At 44.8% G+C, this 16,735-nt stretch overlaps 1 protein-coding gene across 2 annotated transcripts; it reads left to right on the top strand.

Annotated features, from left to right (window-relative positions):
* The first annotated feature begins 2,817 nt into the window (after nt 1–2,817).
* Nucleotides 2,818–13,508, top strand: DTD2 (D-aminoacyl-tRNA deacylase 2). 2 transcript variants are annotated; one of them, XM_039914089.1, is made up of 3 exons: nt 2,818–2,953; nt 5,774–5,843; nt 11,407–13,508. In XM_039914089.1, the coding sequence occupies exons 1-3, from the start codon at nt 2,846–2,848 to the stop codon at nt 11,730–11,732; spliced, it is 504 nt and encodes a 167-aa protein (XP_039770023.1). In that variant the 5' UTR covers nt 2,818–2,845; the 3' UTR covers nt 11,733–13,508. The 2 variants fall into 2 exon arrangements, with proteins under 2 accessions (XP_039770023.1, XP_028935128.1); XM_029079295.2 differs by having other exon boundaries at nt 2,818–2,995.
* The last annotated feature ends 3,227 nt before the right edge of the window (nt 13,509–16,735 follow it).

The raw sequence follows: 16,735 nt of genomic DNA, 5'->3' as shown, positions 1-16,735 counted from the left end.
TTGGAGATACTGCAGAGATCAGTTCCAGAAATAATTCTTGGAATCCTGACAGGAAGAATTTTGAAACTAGACACACTCTAGGAGGAGCAGACATTTTCTTTTCTCTTACACTACTATTCTGATTGAAGTGGGAGGAGGAACACCAATTCTTCTTTCTCCCACTCCCTTTTGCATCTCTCTGACTTGCTCCCTTTATTCACCACCAGCCCCACAGCACATGTACATATCTGTAATTTATTTATATTAATGCCTGCTTCTCCCTCTAGGCTGTAAACTCATTTTGGGAGGGGAATGTGATTGTTATATCGTTATATTGTCCTCTCCCAAGTGCTGAGTACAGCACTTTTCACATGGTAAGTGCTCAATAAATACGATTGATTGATTGATCGATCGATTGTTTGATCTTGTTAGTGAGGGAATGGGGCGATTGGCACTGGGGCAAGTGGCTTATCTGCTGATGTTCGGGAGTCTGGAAGTGAGGAAGTGGTGGGGGGGTGAGTGTGGGAGAATATGACAGTGAAAGGAGGAGTGGGTTGGCTTCTCATGAGGAAGCCAAATCAGGATGTTTTATTTTTTTCTGGGCCATGTTCTGACCTTGGATCTGAAGAATCAATATATTCCCGTTCTAAAGTTTCCTTGCGGAAATAGCCCTTAAGTGAGGGGCCCCACTGTGCTCGTTCCTTGTCGCTCAGGCTCTTGCTGAACGTTGCCCACGGTGGACTCTAGAACGTAATTCCAGCCTGATAATGGGTCTGCCTGTGTGAATGTGATTGTGTGAGAATGTGCAGAATTTTTTTTGAAGAGAAAAACTAATTTAGAAACAGAGAAACAAGAGGAGATTAGGATCACCTATCTCACCCAGCTGAAGAATGTGCCATTCCACTAGCACTCTAATGAAAACATTTCTGCAGAGACCTATATGAAAGCATCATAAAGAATGTGCATCTGTACAGCTTCTCGAAACAGCTCTTTTACTGAATCAATCTACCATCCCTTAGCGTGAATCCCTCATTAATTCCTCAATTTTCCCAGTCCCTGTTTATCTGAATGCCTTGCACTCCTCACTGAAGAATAGGTCTACGTGGTCACAGTAAGCTTTTTCTGCTCCCAATCCAGAATACAGAGCTGGGTTAGAAGGGAAATACATTCTTAGCTGCCAGACCACCATTTTTATTACATGAATATTTATCATTACCAGCCTCTTTGGTCACTGATTCTGGAATTGTTTTTTAGAAGAAGCCCTGTAGCTGGGTCAGGTTAGGTAGGGATGGTCTCTATCTGTGGCCAACTGTCCATTCCAAACGCTTAGTGCAGTGCTCAGCACACAGTAGGTGCTCAATAAATATGGCTGAATGAATGAATTTATGATTCTATTGATCTATTTTGATAGTATTGGCACCTGACTCCTAGTTTTCTTTTGCTGTCCGTCTCCCCCTTCTAGACTGTGAGCCCGTCTTTGGGCAGGGATTGTCTCTCTCTGTGGCTGAATTGTCTAGTCCAAGTGCTTCGTCCAATGCTCAACACACAGTAGGAGCTCAATAAATACGACTGAATGAATGAATCCATGATTCTATTGATCTATTTTGATGGTATTGGCACCTGATTCCTTGTTTTGCTGTCTCCCTCTTGACTGTGTGCCTGTTGTTGGGCCGGGATGGTCTCTGTCTGTGGCCGAACTGTCCATTCCAACTGCTTGGTCCAGTCCTGTGCACACAGTAGGCGCTCAATAAATACGATTGAGTGAATGAGGGAATCTATGATTCTATTGATCTATTTTGATGGTATTGGCGCCTTACTCCTTGTTTTCTTTTGCCGTCCGTCTCCCCCTTCTAGACTGCGAGCCCGTCACTGGGCAGGGATTATCTCTATCTGTGGCCAAATTGTCCATCCTAAGCCCTTCGTCCAGTGCTCAGCACACAGTAGGAGCTCAATAGATACGACTGAATGAATGAATCTATGATTCTACTGATCTATTTGGATGGTATTGGTGCCTGATTCCTTGTCTTGCTGTCTCCCCCTTGTAGACTGTGAGCCCGTTGTTAGGCTGGGATGGTCTCCGTCTGTGGCTAAACTGTCCATTCCAAGCGCTTGGTCCAGTGCTGTGCACATAGTAAGGGGAAAGAAAGAAGGAGGGAAGGAGAGGAGGAGGGAGGGAAGGAGAGAAGGAGGGAGGGAAGGAGAGGAGGAGGGAGGGAGGGCGAGGAGGGAGGGAAGGCGAGGAGGAGGGAGGGAAGGCGAGGAGGAGGGAGGGAAGGAGAGCAGGAGGGAGGGAAGGCGAGGAGGAGGGAGGGAAGGAGAGCAGGAGGGAGGGAAGGAGAGCAGGAGGGAGGGAGGGAAGGAGAGGAGGGAAGGAAAGGAGGAGGGAGGGAAGGAAGGAAAGGAGGGAGGGAGGGCGGGGAGGAAGGGAAGGAGGGGAAAGGAAAGGGGAGGAAGGGAAGGAGAGGAGAGGAGAGGAGAGGAGAGGAGAGGAGAGGAGAGGAGAGGAGAGGAGAGGAGAGGAGAGGAGAGGAGAGGAGAGGAGAGGAGAGGAGAGGAGAGGAGAGGAGAGGAGAGGAGAGGAGAGGAGAGGAGAGGAGAGGAGAGGAGAGGAAAGGAGAGGAAAGGAAAGGAAAGGAAAGGAAAGGAAAGGAAAGGGATAATGAGGCGGAGCTGAGGGACGGGCGAGGCGGGGGCGAAGGCCGCGGCCTTGTGAGGCGTGACCCGAGGGCGCGCGCAGGGGGGAGAGGGGACGCTGCGTGCGCGCGGGGGGTGGGAGGGGAGGCAGTGCGTGCGCGCCCCCGCGCCCCCGCTGTCCCCCGGCGCGCGGCGCTCGCTCCCGCTGGCCCCCGCTGGGCCCCGCGGCGCCATGGCGGCTCCCGGCCCGTCCTCGCCGCCGCCGCCTCCGCCTCCGCCTCCGCCTCCTGCTCCTCGGGCCCGGGCGTTGCTGCAGCAGTGTCTGCAGGCCCGACTGCAGGTGCGGCCCGCCCGGGGGGACGGACACCAACACTGGGTGGAGGTAACGCAGGCCGGGTCCCCCCGGGATCCTCCCCCCCTCCCCCAACGCACAGCCCTAATCATTCATTCGTTCCCTCCTTCGTTGGCTCCTTCAGTCCTATTTATTGAGCGCCTAGGCCATAATCATTCATTCGCTCCTTCCTTCCTTCATTCAACCGTATTTATTGAGCGCTTAGGGCATGAGCCTTCGTTCATTCATTCCATAGTATTTATTGAGCGCTTACTCTGTGCAGAGCACTGGACTAAGCGCTTGGATTGTACACATCGGTAACAGAGACAGTCCCTGCCCCTTGACGGGCACACAGTCTAATCGGGGGAGACGGACAAGAACAAGGGCAATAAATAGAATCGAGGGGAAGAGCTTACTATGTGTCAGGTACTGTACTAAACCCTGGGGTGGATACAATAATAATAATAGTAATAATGACGGTAACAGGCACTTATTAGGTACAAAGCACTGTTCTAAACTCTGGGGTAGATGCAACCTAATCAGGTCAGACACAGGCCCTGTCCCCCATTAGCCTCAAAATCTTAATCCCCATTTTACAGGTGAAAAAACTGAGGCCCAGAGAAGTGAAGTGACTTGCCCAAGGTCACAGCAGACGACAGGCAGAGCTGGGATTAGAACCCATGACCTTCTGATCCCCAGGCCCGTGCTCTATCCACTATGCCGTGCTGCCTCACCAGATAGTCGAATTTATGATGCATTTACATTGTGTAAAGCACTGTACTAAGTGCGTGGGAGAGTATAATATAACAATAAACAGATCCATTCCCTGCCCACAGTGAGTTTACAGTCTAGAGGACCAGTTTACAGGTTGGACATCGTCCCTGTCCCACAGGAGGCTCACGATCTTAATCCCCACTTAACAGATGAGGGAACTGTGGCCCAGTGAAGTGACTTGCCCAAGGTCACACAGACAAGTGGCCCAGCCAGGATTCGAACCCAGGTCCTTCCAACTCCCAGGCCCGGGTCCTACCCAGCGGGTCACGTTGCTTCTCACCGCACCAGGGTTGAGCGTGGAGCCGTGGGAAGAGGAAGGAGGAATTGGGAAGTTGGCCAGTGGTGGAGCCGATGGCTCAAGGGTGGGGTGGTGGCTATGGGGGAATCTCCTCGACCCCGGGACAGGACCTAGAAAGCACTTGCCCCCTCACCTCTGCCGGGTACCAACCACCAGGCCCTGAGCAGGGTCATTCCGGTAGCCCTCCGCCTCCTTGGCTCTCAGACCTGCGGCACTTTGGGAAACGGAGGATTGCAGGTACTGGATGAGGGAAAGGAGTTTTTCTGTGATGACCCTCTCCCCCAAGGGAGAGGCTTTACCGGATAATAATAAGAAATTTCACAATTATTATAATTATGAAGCACTAAGTGCCGAGCTTTGTACAAGATAATCAGAGCAAACCCACTCTCAGCCCCACACGGGGTTTACCGTGTAGGAGGGAGAACTGGTATCGAGTCCCCATTTTACAGAGGACGATACCGAAGCACAGAGAAGTTAAGTATCTTGACCAAGGGAGGAGGATGCTGAAGCACAGAGACGTTAAGTATCTTGACCAAGGTGGCCCAGCAGCCAAATGGTGGAGCTGGGATTAAAACCTCAAATGATGAAATGGGTAGAGTTTGTTTTTCTATCGCTGTTGCCTAGGATACCAGAGCTATTAACTTTACCTCTGACTAATTGTCACTGATTTAATTTTCATTCTTGAAACCCTTTCTGGAACTGTGGCTCAAGTCCACAAAGAACAAAAATCCTTAAAAAATATCTCAGCCATATTCTGGTGTCCTTCTTAAATTACTAATCATAATAACAAAAAAAAACAAATACCCTGGTTTAGCACCAGTTACAACCATCTAAATTCTGTAATCTGCTCTGTCTGTGATTAGTAAAAGCCAGTCCAAGCATTTGGTGATGGGTTGATTAAACGATTAAAAAGTTTAACACCACCAAAAGAATTTTAACCCACTGAACTGTGTGGACGAAAATGTTTTGGGTATGTAGATGGGATGGATTAGAAGAGAAGGTGTGTGACGAGTGACTTTGATGCCACATTTGGGAATGTGACTGTCTAACACGCACCTCAAGTTATTGCCTGGGACTGGCACGTATGTGTCCTGGGATGGCGAGTCACACTGTTCGCCTGTTCAGTCACAGAAGCTGTTCACTGCCCCCATTGCCCTTTCAGAGTGATTTTATATTTTTAAATTATTGATAATTGGAGCCGAAAAGTTTAGTTCTGTATTTTAGAATTTTGTTGGCTTGGCAGCACACTGCTAGCAAGTCAAGAGTTTAGTCTGCCTGCTTTTCTCAGGGTGAACAAGTGGTGTGCAATTAACTGTTATTCTGTCTTTCTCGATGATATCCTATCGTTAGGAGCTGGGAATGTTATCGTTATATTCTGCTCTCCCAAGCGCTCAGTACAGTGCTTTGCACATAGTAAGTGGTCAATAAACACGATTGAAGGAATGAATGAAGATGTCACATTGGCAATTCAGGGTGTAATTTGCTTCCCTGGCTTCCACTGGCCACGTTTCAAACTTGGGAATAGATTAATTACTTGAATGACTAGCTGAAAAATATTTGCTGATAGTCTCAAATTTGGGATTAAATAATCAAACCTATTGTGTTATCTTGTGCTCCTAACCAGGGTGCTGTTAATGCCGGGGAGTTTGCTCAACTTGGGCTTTGTGGCTGATCATGTTCGGGGAGTTTTTAATTGCCTTAGGCCTCTTCGTAGAAGCTTATTTATAAGCCGAATGCTCTTTGGTAATTTTTCATAGATTAACAAGGGAGTGGTGATCTACGTGTGCTTCTTCAAAGGAGCTAATGAAGAACTGCTTCCCAAAATGGGTATGAGTTTCTTTTTATTAAGTTCTGTTCCTTAAAATTGAAAACAAGCACAACCAATGCAATGAGCAACTTGGGATTGGGATGGAAAAGGCTTAATTAAGAATCTGCTAGAATTATGCCTTATAGGCAATCAAGGCTTCTGGGTTGAAGTCATGCCACTCACCATTGTGAGTTCTAAACTATATTTATCCACAATAGAGGGAACTGGATTAGCTAATAACTTTTCTCAGTAGTTTCAGAGAAACACCTCCTTCTTGAGGCTTCAAGTCTATGTAGGATAGTTTATTTCATTAGGAAGCTTGGCTGAATTTGCTGCTACGGTAAATACAAAGAGTATATTAGACCTGTTCCTTGCTCTTGGAACTAAACCTGACCCTTGTACATTCAACAGCAATAAGATATTGTTTGTGGGTATTATAACTGGAAAAGAAATAAAACATATATTGTGTAAATGAGTGAGTAGGATGGGAATATTCCCCAGGAAAGTGAGAGTAGGAGAGCCAAATGAAGTGAGAGAGGCTGTGTTGTTCTGGAAGGATCACTGGGGTTGAAAACAGGAGCCCAGAGGAAGTGTCAGACCTGTTTAGTGGGAGAAGGCACCAAGATTCAGAGCTATGAGGTGGCCAGGCCAGGAAAAAGACCAAAAGGTAACTTGGCAGGAGTCTGATACTCGGGCATAGCCCATCAGAACATTTATTCAGGCAAAGAGTAGAAAACAGCAATACCATTAAGGCATTGCTTAGTCATTAACCCTGACTAAATCCTCATCTACCTGTCTTAGACTTCTCTTCTGCAGTGTCTATGCATTTGGACCTGTACCCCTTAAGCATTTTGATATTCTCCTTCCCCCAGTCCTACAGTGCATGGGTACATACCCACCTAATTGATTTTATATCTATCTGCCCCTCTATTCCTTAAGTTCCTTTGGGGCAGGGATTATATCTACCTACTCTATTGTATTGTTCTCTCTCAAGCACTTAGTACATGCTCTGCAAGTTAGTATGCCCTCAAGAAATACTGTTGATTGATTAATGGACTTGTGGATTTGGAGAAACAACAGTTGCAAGTTTGCATACCCCATAGCTGTAAAGAAATATCTGAACTTGCACCTGATGACTGGAAATAGGTTTAGATCATAAAAGCCTACAGTAACCTAGCACCCTCCCCGAGGGACAACCAGCAGGTAGAGGGAGATGCTACTGACAAGCGATAGGAAGCAGATTCATGTCTCTCTTGCCTAAGTTTCTAGATTTATCCTCCATGAAGAGCAGTAATTTATAAAGCATTTACTACTACATGCAAAGCGCTGTGCTACACGGGTTGGGAATTTTCAGAAGAATGAATTAGCTAGAGTCCTTACATTCAAGGGAATTACGGTTACAGAGGAAAGTCAGACATTCAGGACAAATGTAAAAGTTCCAATTTCCTTGTACAAAAAGTCCAGTCCTTAGGTTTTATGCCATTAAATATGTGCTCGGGATCGCAATGGACAGTAACTCTGTGGCATCAAGACTGCTTTTGGGTTTGATTCAGGGTTCTATTGTGCAGATTTAAGTGTTGCACATAACATGAGCCCTAATAAAAGGATTCTTTGGCTTGCTGATGCAGGCATATTGTAAATAGTAACCCAGTGCCTGTGATTCCCTAGGCAGATTTAATCTGCAAGTCTTAATCCCGAATAATGACCTCATAGATATAGTATGAAGTTGCACAATTAGCTGTAATGAATTTAATGAGGAGAACCCTTCTTAGTGTTGGAGAATAATTGCCCCATTTCTCCCTCAGGAAACTCCCAGGGATCCTTAGACCTGGGAAAGAGCATTCCCCCCCCCCCCCATCTCTCCCCTTGCCCCCAAATCTCCCGGCACAGTCCCCATAATTTCCACCTGGGAGCAGGCAGACATGTGAACCTCAAATTGTCGAGGAACTTGGAAGCAATGGCTTATCACTTCTTGGGAATTTCAGGGGAATTTGGTAGATTTTGCTAAGACTCAGGCAGTAGCCGCTGTGTTAGTGGGGTTGGTTGTGAGACAGTGAAATCCCTCTTGGCTGCTGAAACAGCCCTTTCAACGTTTGGGACATTAAGTATGAGAAATGGTCTTCTGCTCCATGTAAATAGTTGAGGTTAATGTGAGTTGAGCAAACCCACAAGCTCGTAGGCTGGAAGGTAGTCCTTACAGGGTAACTTGTGCTCTACAAGCTGTTCCAACACGACATGCCTTCGACTACTTTATTACATGCACTACTGGTGATGAATCTGGAAAAACTGGGATTTAGAAAAGCTATTTCAGTTGTCACTTCTCACCACAGTGGCATAAATGCTTCTCACCTCCCACTTTACTCCCGTTTTTCATTTGTTCCCTGCAAGAAAATGCATGTAAAACCCAGAAACTATATGATTAAAATCGTAAGGGATGCATATTGGGATGCAAACTATTTAAATCTGGAAGATTTGGAGCAGAGGAGAAAATGGCTTTGTAGTTAATGGAGATGTCTGTGCTTGCAAACTTTCCCTGTGCAGCATTATAACCATTTTGGAGGCTGTACATTGATTTACAGTGTTAGGGTCATGACACTGGGAGGTTTTAAAAATCGTTTTTCTGAGACTCTCACGCTGCTTTAGTGCCTCTTTTGGATTTAAGGTGTACTTTCTGAAGATTTCACTAGCTCCCATAATGGAACAGAATGTATCTTGGCGTTTTCACTGTTTAATCCACTCCCATCTTCCACAGACTCCAGATGAGGGAATTGTTTAAGATGCCCTGCTGGACTGTTTTTCATTGTGAAGTAGGCTTAGAAAAATCTTCATTTGTCAAGGAGCAGTATCTGCTACGAAGCTAGGCAGGATGTATTAAGTTTTCCCTCTAAGCCAGCAGAGGGAGGTGTATGGATGGGTAAACTGCTTTCTCTCAGACCTATTGGCATCCCAAAATTGAGTTTCTAACAGCATAAACCCCCGAGAGCCATTTAGCCATAGAACCAAATTAGAGTTCCAAGAGCTTCAGGCTTTTCCAGCGCAGGAGGAGTCACCGAGGGCCGTGCTGCAGAGTCCTCCTCTTTTAAATAGGGAAAATGGATAGGTCTGACTGATGGAATGGCTAATCAGTTGAGAGTGTCAATGACTAGTCTCATGAGCCTCTTGGGAGACAGGGATTGTGTCCGATCTGATTATTATATATCTGGCCCAGTGCTTTGTTCAGTGCTTGGCACCTAACAGATGTCATCATTGTTATTATTCCTGGAGTGTTCCCCCAGATCCTGATTTCAGGGTAGAATGTGTCCTGGAATTTTCAGAGTTTCCAGGACTCTCATCTTCCACAGACTCCAGATCAGGGAAGTCAAAGCATCCCGCTAACCTAGCCTAATCTTCTAAGGGACCAAGGCTCATAAACCTCTCAGTGATGTACCTGGGTCAGTGTGGACCCCGATGGCAGATTTCAGAGGGAGAAAGATTCCACAGATTTCATGAAGTGACTAGCATTGGGTATCTCTGGATGAAGAATCTGGCCCTAGGAAATCGTGTTTTGTGATTTTGGGTGCCTGGGCCAGACCTCTATCCCATTTAGATTGTAAGCTTCTCCATTGTATTGTAAACTCCTGGAGGGCAGGGACTGGGTCTTCTCCCTGTAGAGTGCTCTGCGCAGAATGATAACTATCCTTCGAGAATTAAGTCCTTCCTTTATGCTGCATGCTGATCTAATGATCTGGCATCTAGCTCGATTTATTGTTGTACTCTACTCTCCCAAGCACTGAGAAAAGTACTCTGTAAACAGTAAGCGCCAAATAAATACGATTGAATGAATGAATGACACAGTCCCTACTCCTTATGGAGCTCACAATCTGAGAGGAAGGGAGGGCAGGTGTATCCCCATTTCACAGAGGAGGAAACTGAGATGCAGGGCGGTGAAATGACTTTCTCAAGATCACACAGCTGGAACCGGGACATCTGGCTCCCAGTGCCGCACTGCTGTCCCCAGCAGTGAGGGCTCTGCTGCCCCCCACTTTCCACTGACTTCTGAGCAAACCAGGCCTTGCAGTTCACAGGCCACAAAAGCTCTGGAGCACAGGGGTCTGGAGGTGTTGGATGGGAAGAACCCTGTGTGACCCCAAACGCTCCTTTTAGCCTTTGTGGGGTGCACTCCATGCTCGGAGAATGCAATCCTACTTTCTGCAGCTGCCACTGGGTCTGGTGTTGCTGCCTTTGTGTTCCTGGGCCTGACCGTGGTTCAGTTTTCCTTCCAGGAAGTATCATTAGTGTGGGCAGCAGGATCAGTGGAGGGAATGAGGCGGTTTCCACATAAGGAGAGGAGGCAGGAAAGGTTAGGAGTTTTCAGCCTGCAGAGATGAAGGCCCAAAGTGAACTGGATTAAAATCGACAGAATCGTGAAGGATTCTTGTGAAGGTGTATCCAGTGTTGTTCACCAGACCCCTCAGTATCAGGACAGGGTCACAACCCTTGCAGCCTGAGGGTGTTAGGAGCAAAACAAACTAAAGGAAATGTACCTTTATACACCAAAAGAGTTAGTAATTCATCAATCAATCAGTAGTATTTATTGAATGCTTACTGTGTGCAGAACACTGTACTAAGCAATATAAAAGAGTTGGTAGTCACGTTCCCTGCCTACAAGAGCTTACAGGCTAGAGAGAAAGAAGAATATAAATAATTTGTTACTGTAGGAAGCTGTACAAGCTGAAAATATCAGTAGGTTCAAGAAGAGGTAGGATAAACTCAGGGGTGAGAAGTTCATCGTGGGTAACGGGAGGGAGAGTTAGGGCTACAGAGGGAAATGGTAGTGATGTTAAAAGTTTCATCTCTAACCCAGTGGTTGGAAGACAGAGATGCCCAAGACAATGACCTTCTCACAGTGGGCTCCTAACACAATGCTTTGGTGCTGCTGTTGGTATGGCTTTGGGGGTGACAGGATGGATCACAGGTTTGACCCGGGATCGGGTTAGGGAAGCTGTGTGGTTTAGGGGAAGGAGCAAGGGCCTGGGAGCGAGAGGACCTGGGTTCTAATTAATCCCCACTCTGCCACTTATCTGCTTTGTGACCTGGGGCAAGTCACCTCACTTTTCTGTGCCTCAGCTCATCTGTAAAATGGGGATTAAGAATGTGAACTCCATCTGGGAAATGGGCTGTGTCTAACTTGATTAACTTGTATCTAACCTAGCATGTAGTAGTGCCTGACACTTAGTAAAAACTTAACAAGTACCATTAAAAACAAAAACAAAAAAAATCTTCTGAGTCTGTATACCTATAAAGTATTACATCCTTTCAGAGTTGGGAGGCGAGCCTGATGTGACCAGATTTTCCAATCTGCCATCCTGGTCAGAGGCCAAACCAAATGTCCTTGGTGGTTGCAAGGTGCACCGTGGTCTCACTTAAGAAACCTGAGGGTGGACATTTTTGGAAATGTGCATAGCACCTGTTGCGATCTGAAAGATAATAAGCCAGAATAGCATCTGGTAAATACAATGAATAATTGAAAACTTCAAGTCATTGGGTTTGTTCTTTTCAGTATTGAAGCATTAAAAAAAAATTGTTCATGTTTTGTTTTTCCAGTTAGCACACTCTTAAATGTGAAATTAAGTGAGTCTGAAAATGGCCAGCACGTGTCGGTATTGGATCTGCCCGGCGACATTCTCATCATCCCGCAAGCCACACTGGGTGGGAAAGTAAAGGGAAGAGGCGTACAATACCACTGCAATTCAGGCAAAGAGGAAGGGCTGGGGCTCTATTCCCAGTTCGTGGAACTGTGCGAAAAAGAGCTGACCTCAAACAGCAAGTGTGCCGAAGCCGGAGTCACAGTCAAACACGGCACCTATGGGAACAGGCAGGTGCTGAAACTGGACACCAACGGACCGTACACCCACTTGATTGAGTTTTAAGAAATGAAAGTGAGTTTGCTTGACCTTGTTTCCCAATGATTAGATCACTTGAAAAATGACTTTCCCATATCTTGTAAGGTGTTTACAGAAACCATTCTCATCTGTTTTGCCATCGACTAAATACTCCATGTCTGAGTTTCTCCATTGTAAAAAGTAAACATGGTACTGATTTTTGCAATTGTCTTCATTGGTATGTTTTGGTAAAGTTTATGGTAAAGTTCCTTTAGATTTTTGTAACAAAGGCTGTATACATTTCAGTTGTTAGAATAATAGAAATGTGCTCAGTGGAACACAGCTGTAACATTTTTCAATGCCCAACCCCTTCCCAAGTATTTTTATGCCTTCATATAAGTTTTGTGAATAAGAAAAACTACTGTAAGATCTCATTATAGTGAAGTACTGATCTGAATGAAGAGTCCCCTTCTTCCAAAACAGAGGGATAGGACCACACATATAGGAATCCAAACAAACCAGTTTGGATGGGCCGAAGGGAGGGGGGCGGTGTCAGTAATTGGGAGAGGAATTGCTTTCCTCAAGCAAATTTTGCCTTTCGGATTGGGATACTGAGCAGCAGACCTGAAAACACCATGAAGACCCTGCATTCGTGCAGTAAGAAATGATCTTTGCATTCAGGTAATGCAGAAGAGAGTGTCACCCGTCTTTAAAGTCACGTGCATGCAAGTCATATGACTCACCATCAACGGTGCCGTCTTTGAAAAATAAGGAAGGATTTGGGGACCATCAGAGCATTTTGGGGGCTGAATCTTCCACATTTTCCTGTACAATAAGTACAGATTCAGCAGCAATTTTATTTATTATGCAATATAATCTTCTGATTTCTGTGTTCCATAAAACAGTGCAGCTCTGAAAAGCCCTTGGTCTTTAACCAATTTCACTATAATGAAGTTTTACTATATTGACAGAAAAATTAGACAGTCAACATAGCTAAAAATGTGGTCATTTATTGACTTGCTTTATTCTTTTAATTTCCCATCAAAAGATATTTCTTTTGGTGAGAGAATATATATTTTTGGTTATTTGAATTAGACTTTGCAGTGGCCAAGTTATATAAAGGAACAAAGTCTAACTAGAATTCATATACTTTAAAAAATATAGATGATTTTTTCCCTTTAACAAAATAACAAAGTGGTAATTTTAGCCTCTGGAGCACAACTTCAATCAGTCAATCAGTGGTATTTATTGAGCACTTACTATGTGCAGAGCTTGGGAGAGTTTAATACAGCAGAATTAGCAGACACGTCCCCTGCCTATAACAAGCTTACAGTCTTAGATGGGGAGACAGATGTTAATATGAATAAATGATTTATAACATAATATAAAGATACATACATAGATTTAAAAAAATAGAAGTAGAGCACCCCTAATTCCAGTCTTCAGTTTTGGATGGCAACCCTCTTCATGAACATAGTGATAACTGTAAGAATATTTCAACAAGTGTGTCATTCCTGCCATACAGAAGAAGAAAGGGAAGGATTTCTATCCAAATTATTTGGAACCCATTCCATATTATTAATTCCTTTTTTATGTGAATTAAGCTCCTAGCAGATGTTGCTTTTTCTAATATATAGTATTGTAAAAATTAAAATTTCAAGATAATGGCACATAGCTGTTCAGTTCTCTGGAAGTTAATAGCTTTAAGAAACCCAAACCTAATTTTAAGAAACATTTCTTAGGTGCCAGAGGTGGGGTAAGTTGTTTTTCACTGTTAAAAAAGGGAAGATGTAAAAAAAATTTGAATAAAGACAATTCATGACTTTTGGTCTGTAAGTTTTTAATAGCTAAAGGAATTCTATTTCCTCCACACCCTAGCTGCACTACTCTATTTTAGTCCCCAAAGGATCAATAATTGGCTTGGAAATGAGCTCATTACTTTGGCTTTCACTTTATTGATTCCTGGTGCATTTCGTGAAATGTAATAAACAATTCATAAATGGGCAGCCCAAATTTTCTCAAAGTCTCTGCCGGGGGCGGATGTGCATCTCAAACAGCCTCTGCATCATCTTACTTTCAATAATTTTGATTTTCTGTCTGGAAAGAAATGCTGACTCACAGTTCTAACCTGCCATTATGTAGATCCGACAGTAGTCTTTTAAAAAAAAGTACAGGAGGAACATGTGGGGGAAAGAGAAGGTCTAGAATGAAAAGAGTTACGAGCCAAGTTAGTTACGCAGAGAATCGGGGAAATGAACTTCGTGATCTGAGGGTCCTGTCAGTTCTCTTGACATTCTCTGAATTCATAGCTGAGATCTGTATTCCATTTAGGGCTACTTCCCAAGAATGGTGTCTGCTCCAATTTAAGGTAAGGCCACCTGAGCTGGACCAGTTTGGTCCTTGTATGCTTTGAATGGGTAGAGTTGGATGTACTTTGGTATGGAAGCTATTGGTGATAACATCCATACCGTTATCATCAGAATCTCGACTGATCGCTTCCTGTGATCCAAGCACCACACTGGAACCTTTTTGGAAATATTTACAAACCTAAGATATAGTTTCAGTCATCCGTACACGTTTAGCCCAACAATATATTTTGAGTAGGGACCGAATAAAACCCATCCCCTCCAAACCGTAAGCTCGTTGTGGGGAGGGAATGGGACTGCCAACTCTGTTGTAGTGTACTTTCAAGCGCTTAGTACAGTGCTCTGCACATAGTGCTTAATAAATACCATTGATTCCACATCATATTCCCGTTAAGTGTCAAAGCACTGTGCTAAATACTGGAATAGACACGAGATAATCGCATTGAACACAGTCCTTATTCCATGTGGAACTCACTGGCATTTGGTATCAGGATGTTATGTCAAGTCTCTACAAGGGATGCAAAGATGTCACTAGTGAGGGTAAACTTTACCCACTGTTGAGCGTAGGCTGGCCAAGCCAATGCAGATTAAACCTTCCATCACCTTGTGCATAGGTTTTGCTTAGACTCTCCTATCCTGAACTCACAGGCTTACATTTTGGGGTTTAACTCTTGGTCTCACAAACTTACTGAGCTTCTATTTGAAGTCAAGGCTGCTCTGTAGTCATATAGAATTAAATCCATTCCATCTCTACTTTTACCATATTGGTGATGGGGATTGACAGCGGTCTGACTTCAAATGGTGGGCGTCACAGGCTCCAGTTGCTTCTTGGTTGACTGGGAACAGTGTGCCTGTTCTCATTTTTCTCTCTCATTTTCTTTCTGCACAAAAGTTTTCCCAAATCTTGGCCAATCTCCTGAACTTCCCCCATTCAAGCTTGGGTTCCATCCCTCCTCTGGGTTTCCGTGGTGATTCCAGGCTTGATTCTCTTGCCTCCACCATCCCATAGACGTCCCTTTGCCAACTGAGAAAGTGATGTGTTTTCCCTTGCCTCCAACTTGGCAGACACAACCCAGGGTTCTTAAAACAGAATACGCCAACCGAACAGAAATGCTCCTGCTTGGCTCCACACAAGGGTGAAGTCCTGTGCCCTCAGTCACCTTGCTGCTGACTAGCTGTTTCTTCCACTTAAAATCCAGACCTAATTTTAGTCCCAAGGCTATTTCTAAATAACATTTCAAACATTACCGAGTGACCCTGCTCTCAACCCATAAATAATGCCAGTGTGTGTGCATTTCCTGCCAAATTTTCAAAGCAGTTGACTCCCACGTGGGAGATGGACTGCCCAATTAGATTCTATGGTATCTACCCATACCATGGTATCTATGGTATCTATGGTATCTACTTAACTTCTCTGTGCCTCAGTTACCTCATCTGTAAAATGGGGAATAAGACTGTGAGCCCCACGTGGGACAACCTGATTCCCCTGTGTCTACCCCAGCGCTTAGAACAGTGCTCTGCACATAGTAAGCGCTTAACAAATACCAACATTATTATTTATTATTATTACCCCAGTGCTTAGTACAGTGCTCAGTACATAGCGTTTAACAAGCATCATAATTATCACATTAAATTATCTGTTTCTTGACTTCTGACAAATTGGCAGAATCTACCTTCTCCAGCTAAGCTTGTTGTGGGCAGAGAATGTATCTGTTTATTGTTATATTGTACTCTCCCAAGCTCTACATGCAATATAAGCATACATGTAGAGTGCTCTACATGCCGTAAGCGCTCAGTAAGTACGATTGAATGACTGAATAAACACCTGACGAGTACTAAATTCACAAAAGGTATAGCCCCAGTAACACTAGACTGGAGAGTGAATCCAAGAACACGCCCTACTTTACCCCCACCCCTGGGCCCAACCTGCTTCATCCACTGGAGGCAAAAACCTTGCCTCCCCCATCCCTTAACTGCTGTTGCTACAGCAGGACAACCGCCCCCCCATGCTAATAAAAGCTCCCCTCGCTCTCTCTCCCTTTCCTTATCTTGCTGCTGCCACAGACCCAGAAGCTACCACAATCAATCAGTCGCATTTCTTGAGCAATTACCCTTTGCAGAGCACTTTGTTACAGATCACTGTACTAAGCACTTGGGAGAGTACAATATAACAGAGTTGGTAGACACATTCCCTGCCCAAAACAAAAGCTTCTCCTGCCTACCCAGCTCCTAACACTTTTACTTCAGACCTTGTTTGTAGTGGGCATTTGTGGGTGTAGTGGGTATTTGTGGGTTTGGCGGAGAGGGAGAGTATGTGTGTGACATGCAATTGTGGGAGGGGGAAGGATTTAGCTGAGTGTAGATGTATTTGTGTTTGATCAGGGGAGAAGCCAATGTGAGTACCAGTATCTATGTGTTGTTTGTGGGTGAGTGGATCGTATGAATGTGTGTGAATGAAGAATAGATGTGGGAACCAGTGGCTGGGTGTGACTGTCTTTTGTCTGTGGTTGTGGGTACAACTGCCCAAGTTACCATCTCCCTGACCCTGGGTGGGGCTGCACAATTCTGCTTGATTAGAAACTGGCTAGCAGTAGCTAATACTTTACATTCATTACCACATTTGCTATGTAGAAGTAAATTTTAGCTTCTAATGAGCCAAGCTGGATTGAAACCAAGAAGCCTTAG

This window comes from Ornithorhynchus anatinus, chromosome 14, assembly GCF_004115215.2.
Source record: "Ornithorhynchus anatinus isolate Pmale09 chromosome 14, mOrnAna1.pri.v4, whole genome shotgun sequence".
NCBI lineage: Eukaryota > Metazoa > Chordata > Mammalia > Monotremata > Ornithorhynchidae > Ornithorhynchus > Ornithorhynchus anatinus.
The sequence above is the reverse complement of the archived record's forward strand: the minus strand, read 5'-3'. Positions and strand labels throughout refer to the sequence as shown.

What these genes read in the sequence shown, in the direction of transcription:
- DTD2 (XM_029079295.2), top strand. Translation starts at nt 2,846, where the DNA reads ATGGCGGCTCCCGGCCCGTCCTCGCCGCCGCCGCCTCCGCCTCCGCCT. An exon ending in GACACCAACACTGGGTGGAG is followed by an intron (nt 2,996 to 5,773) that starts GTAACGCAGGCC and finishes AATTTTTCATAG; the next exon opens with ATTAACAAGGGAGTGGTGAT. An exon ending in AGAACTGCTTCCCAAAATGG is followed by an intron (nt 5,844 to 11,406) that starts GTATGAGTTTCT and finishes TTGTTTTTCCAG; the next exon opens with TTAGCACACTCTTAAATGTG.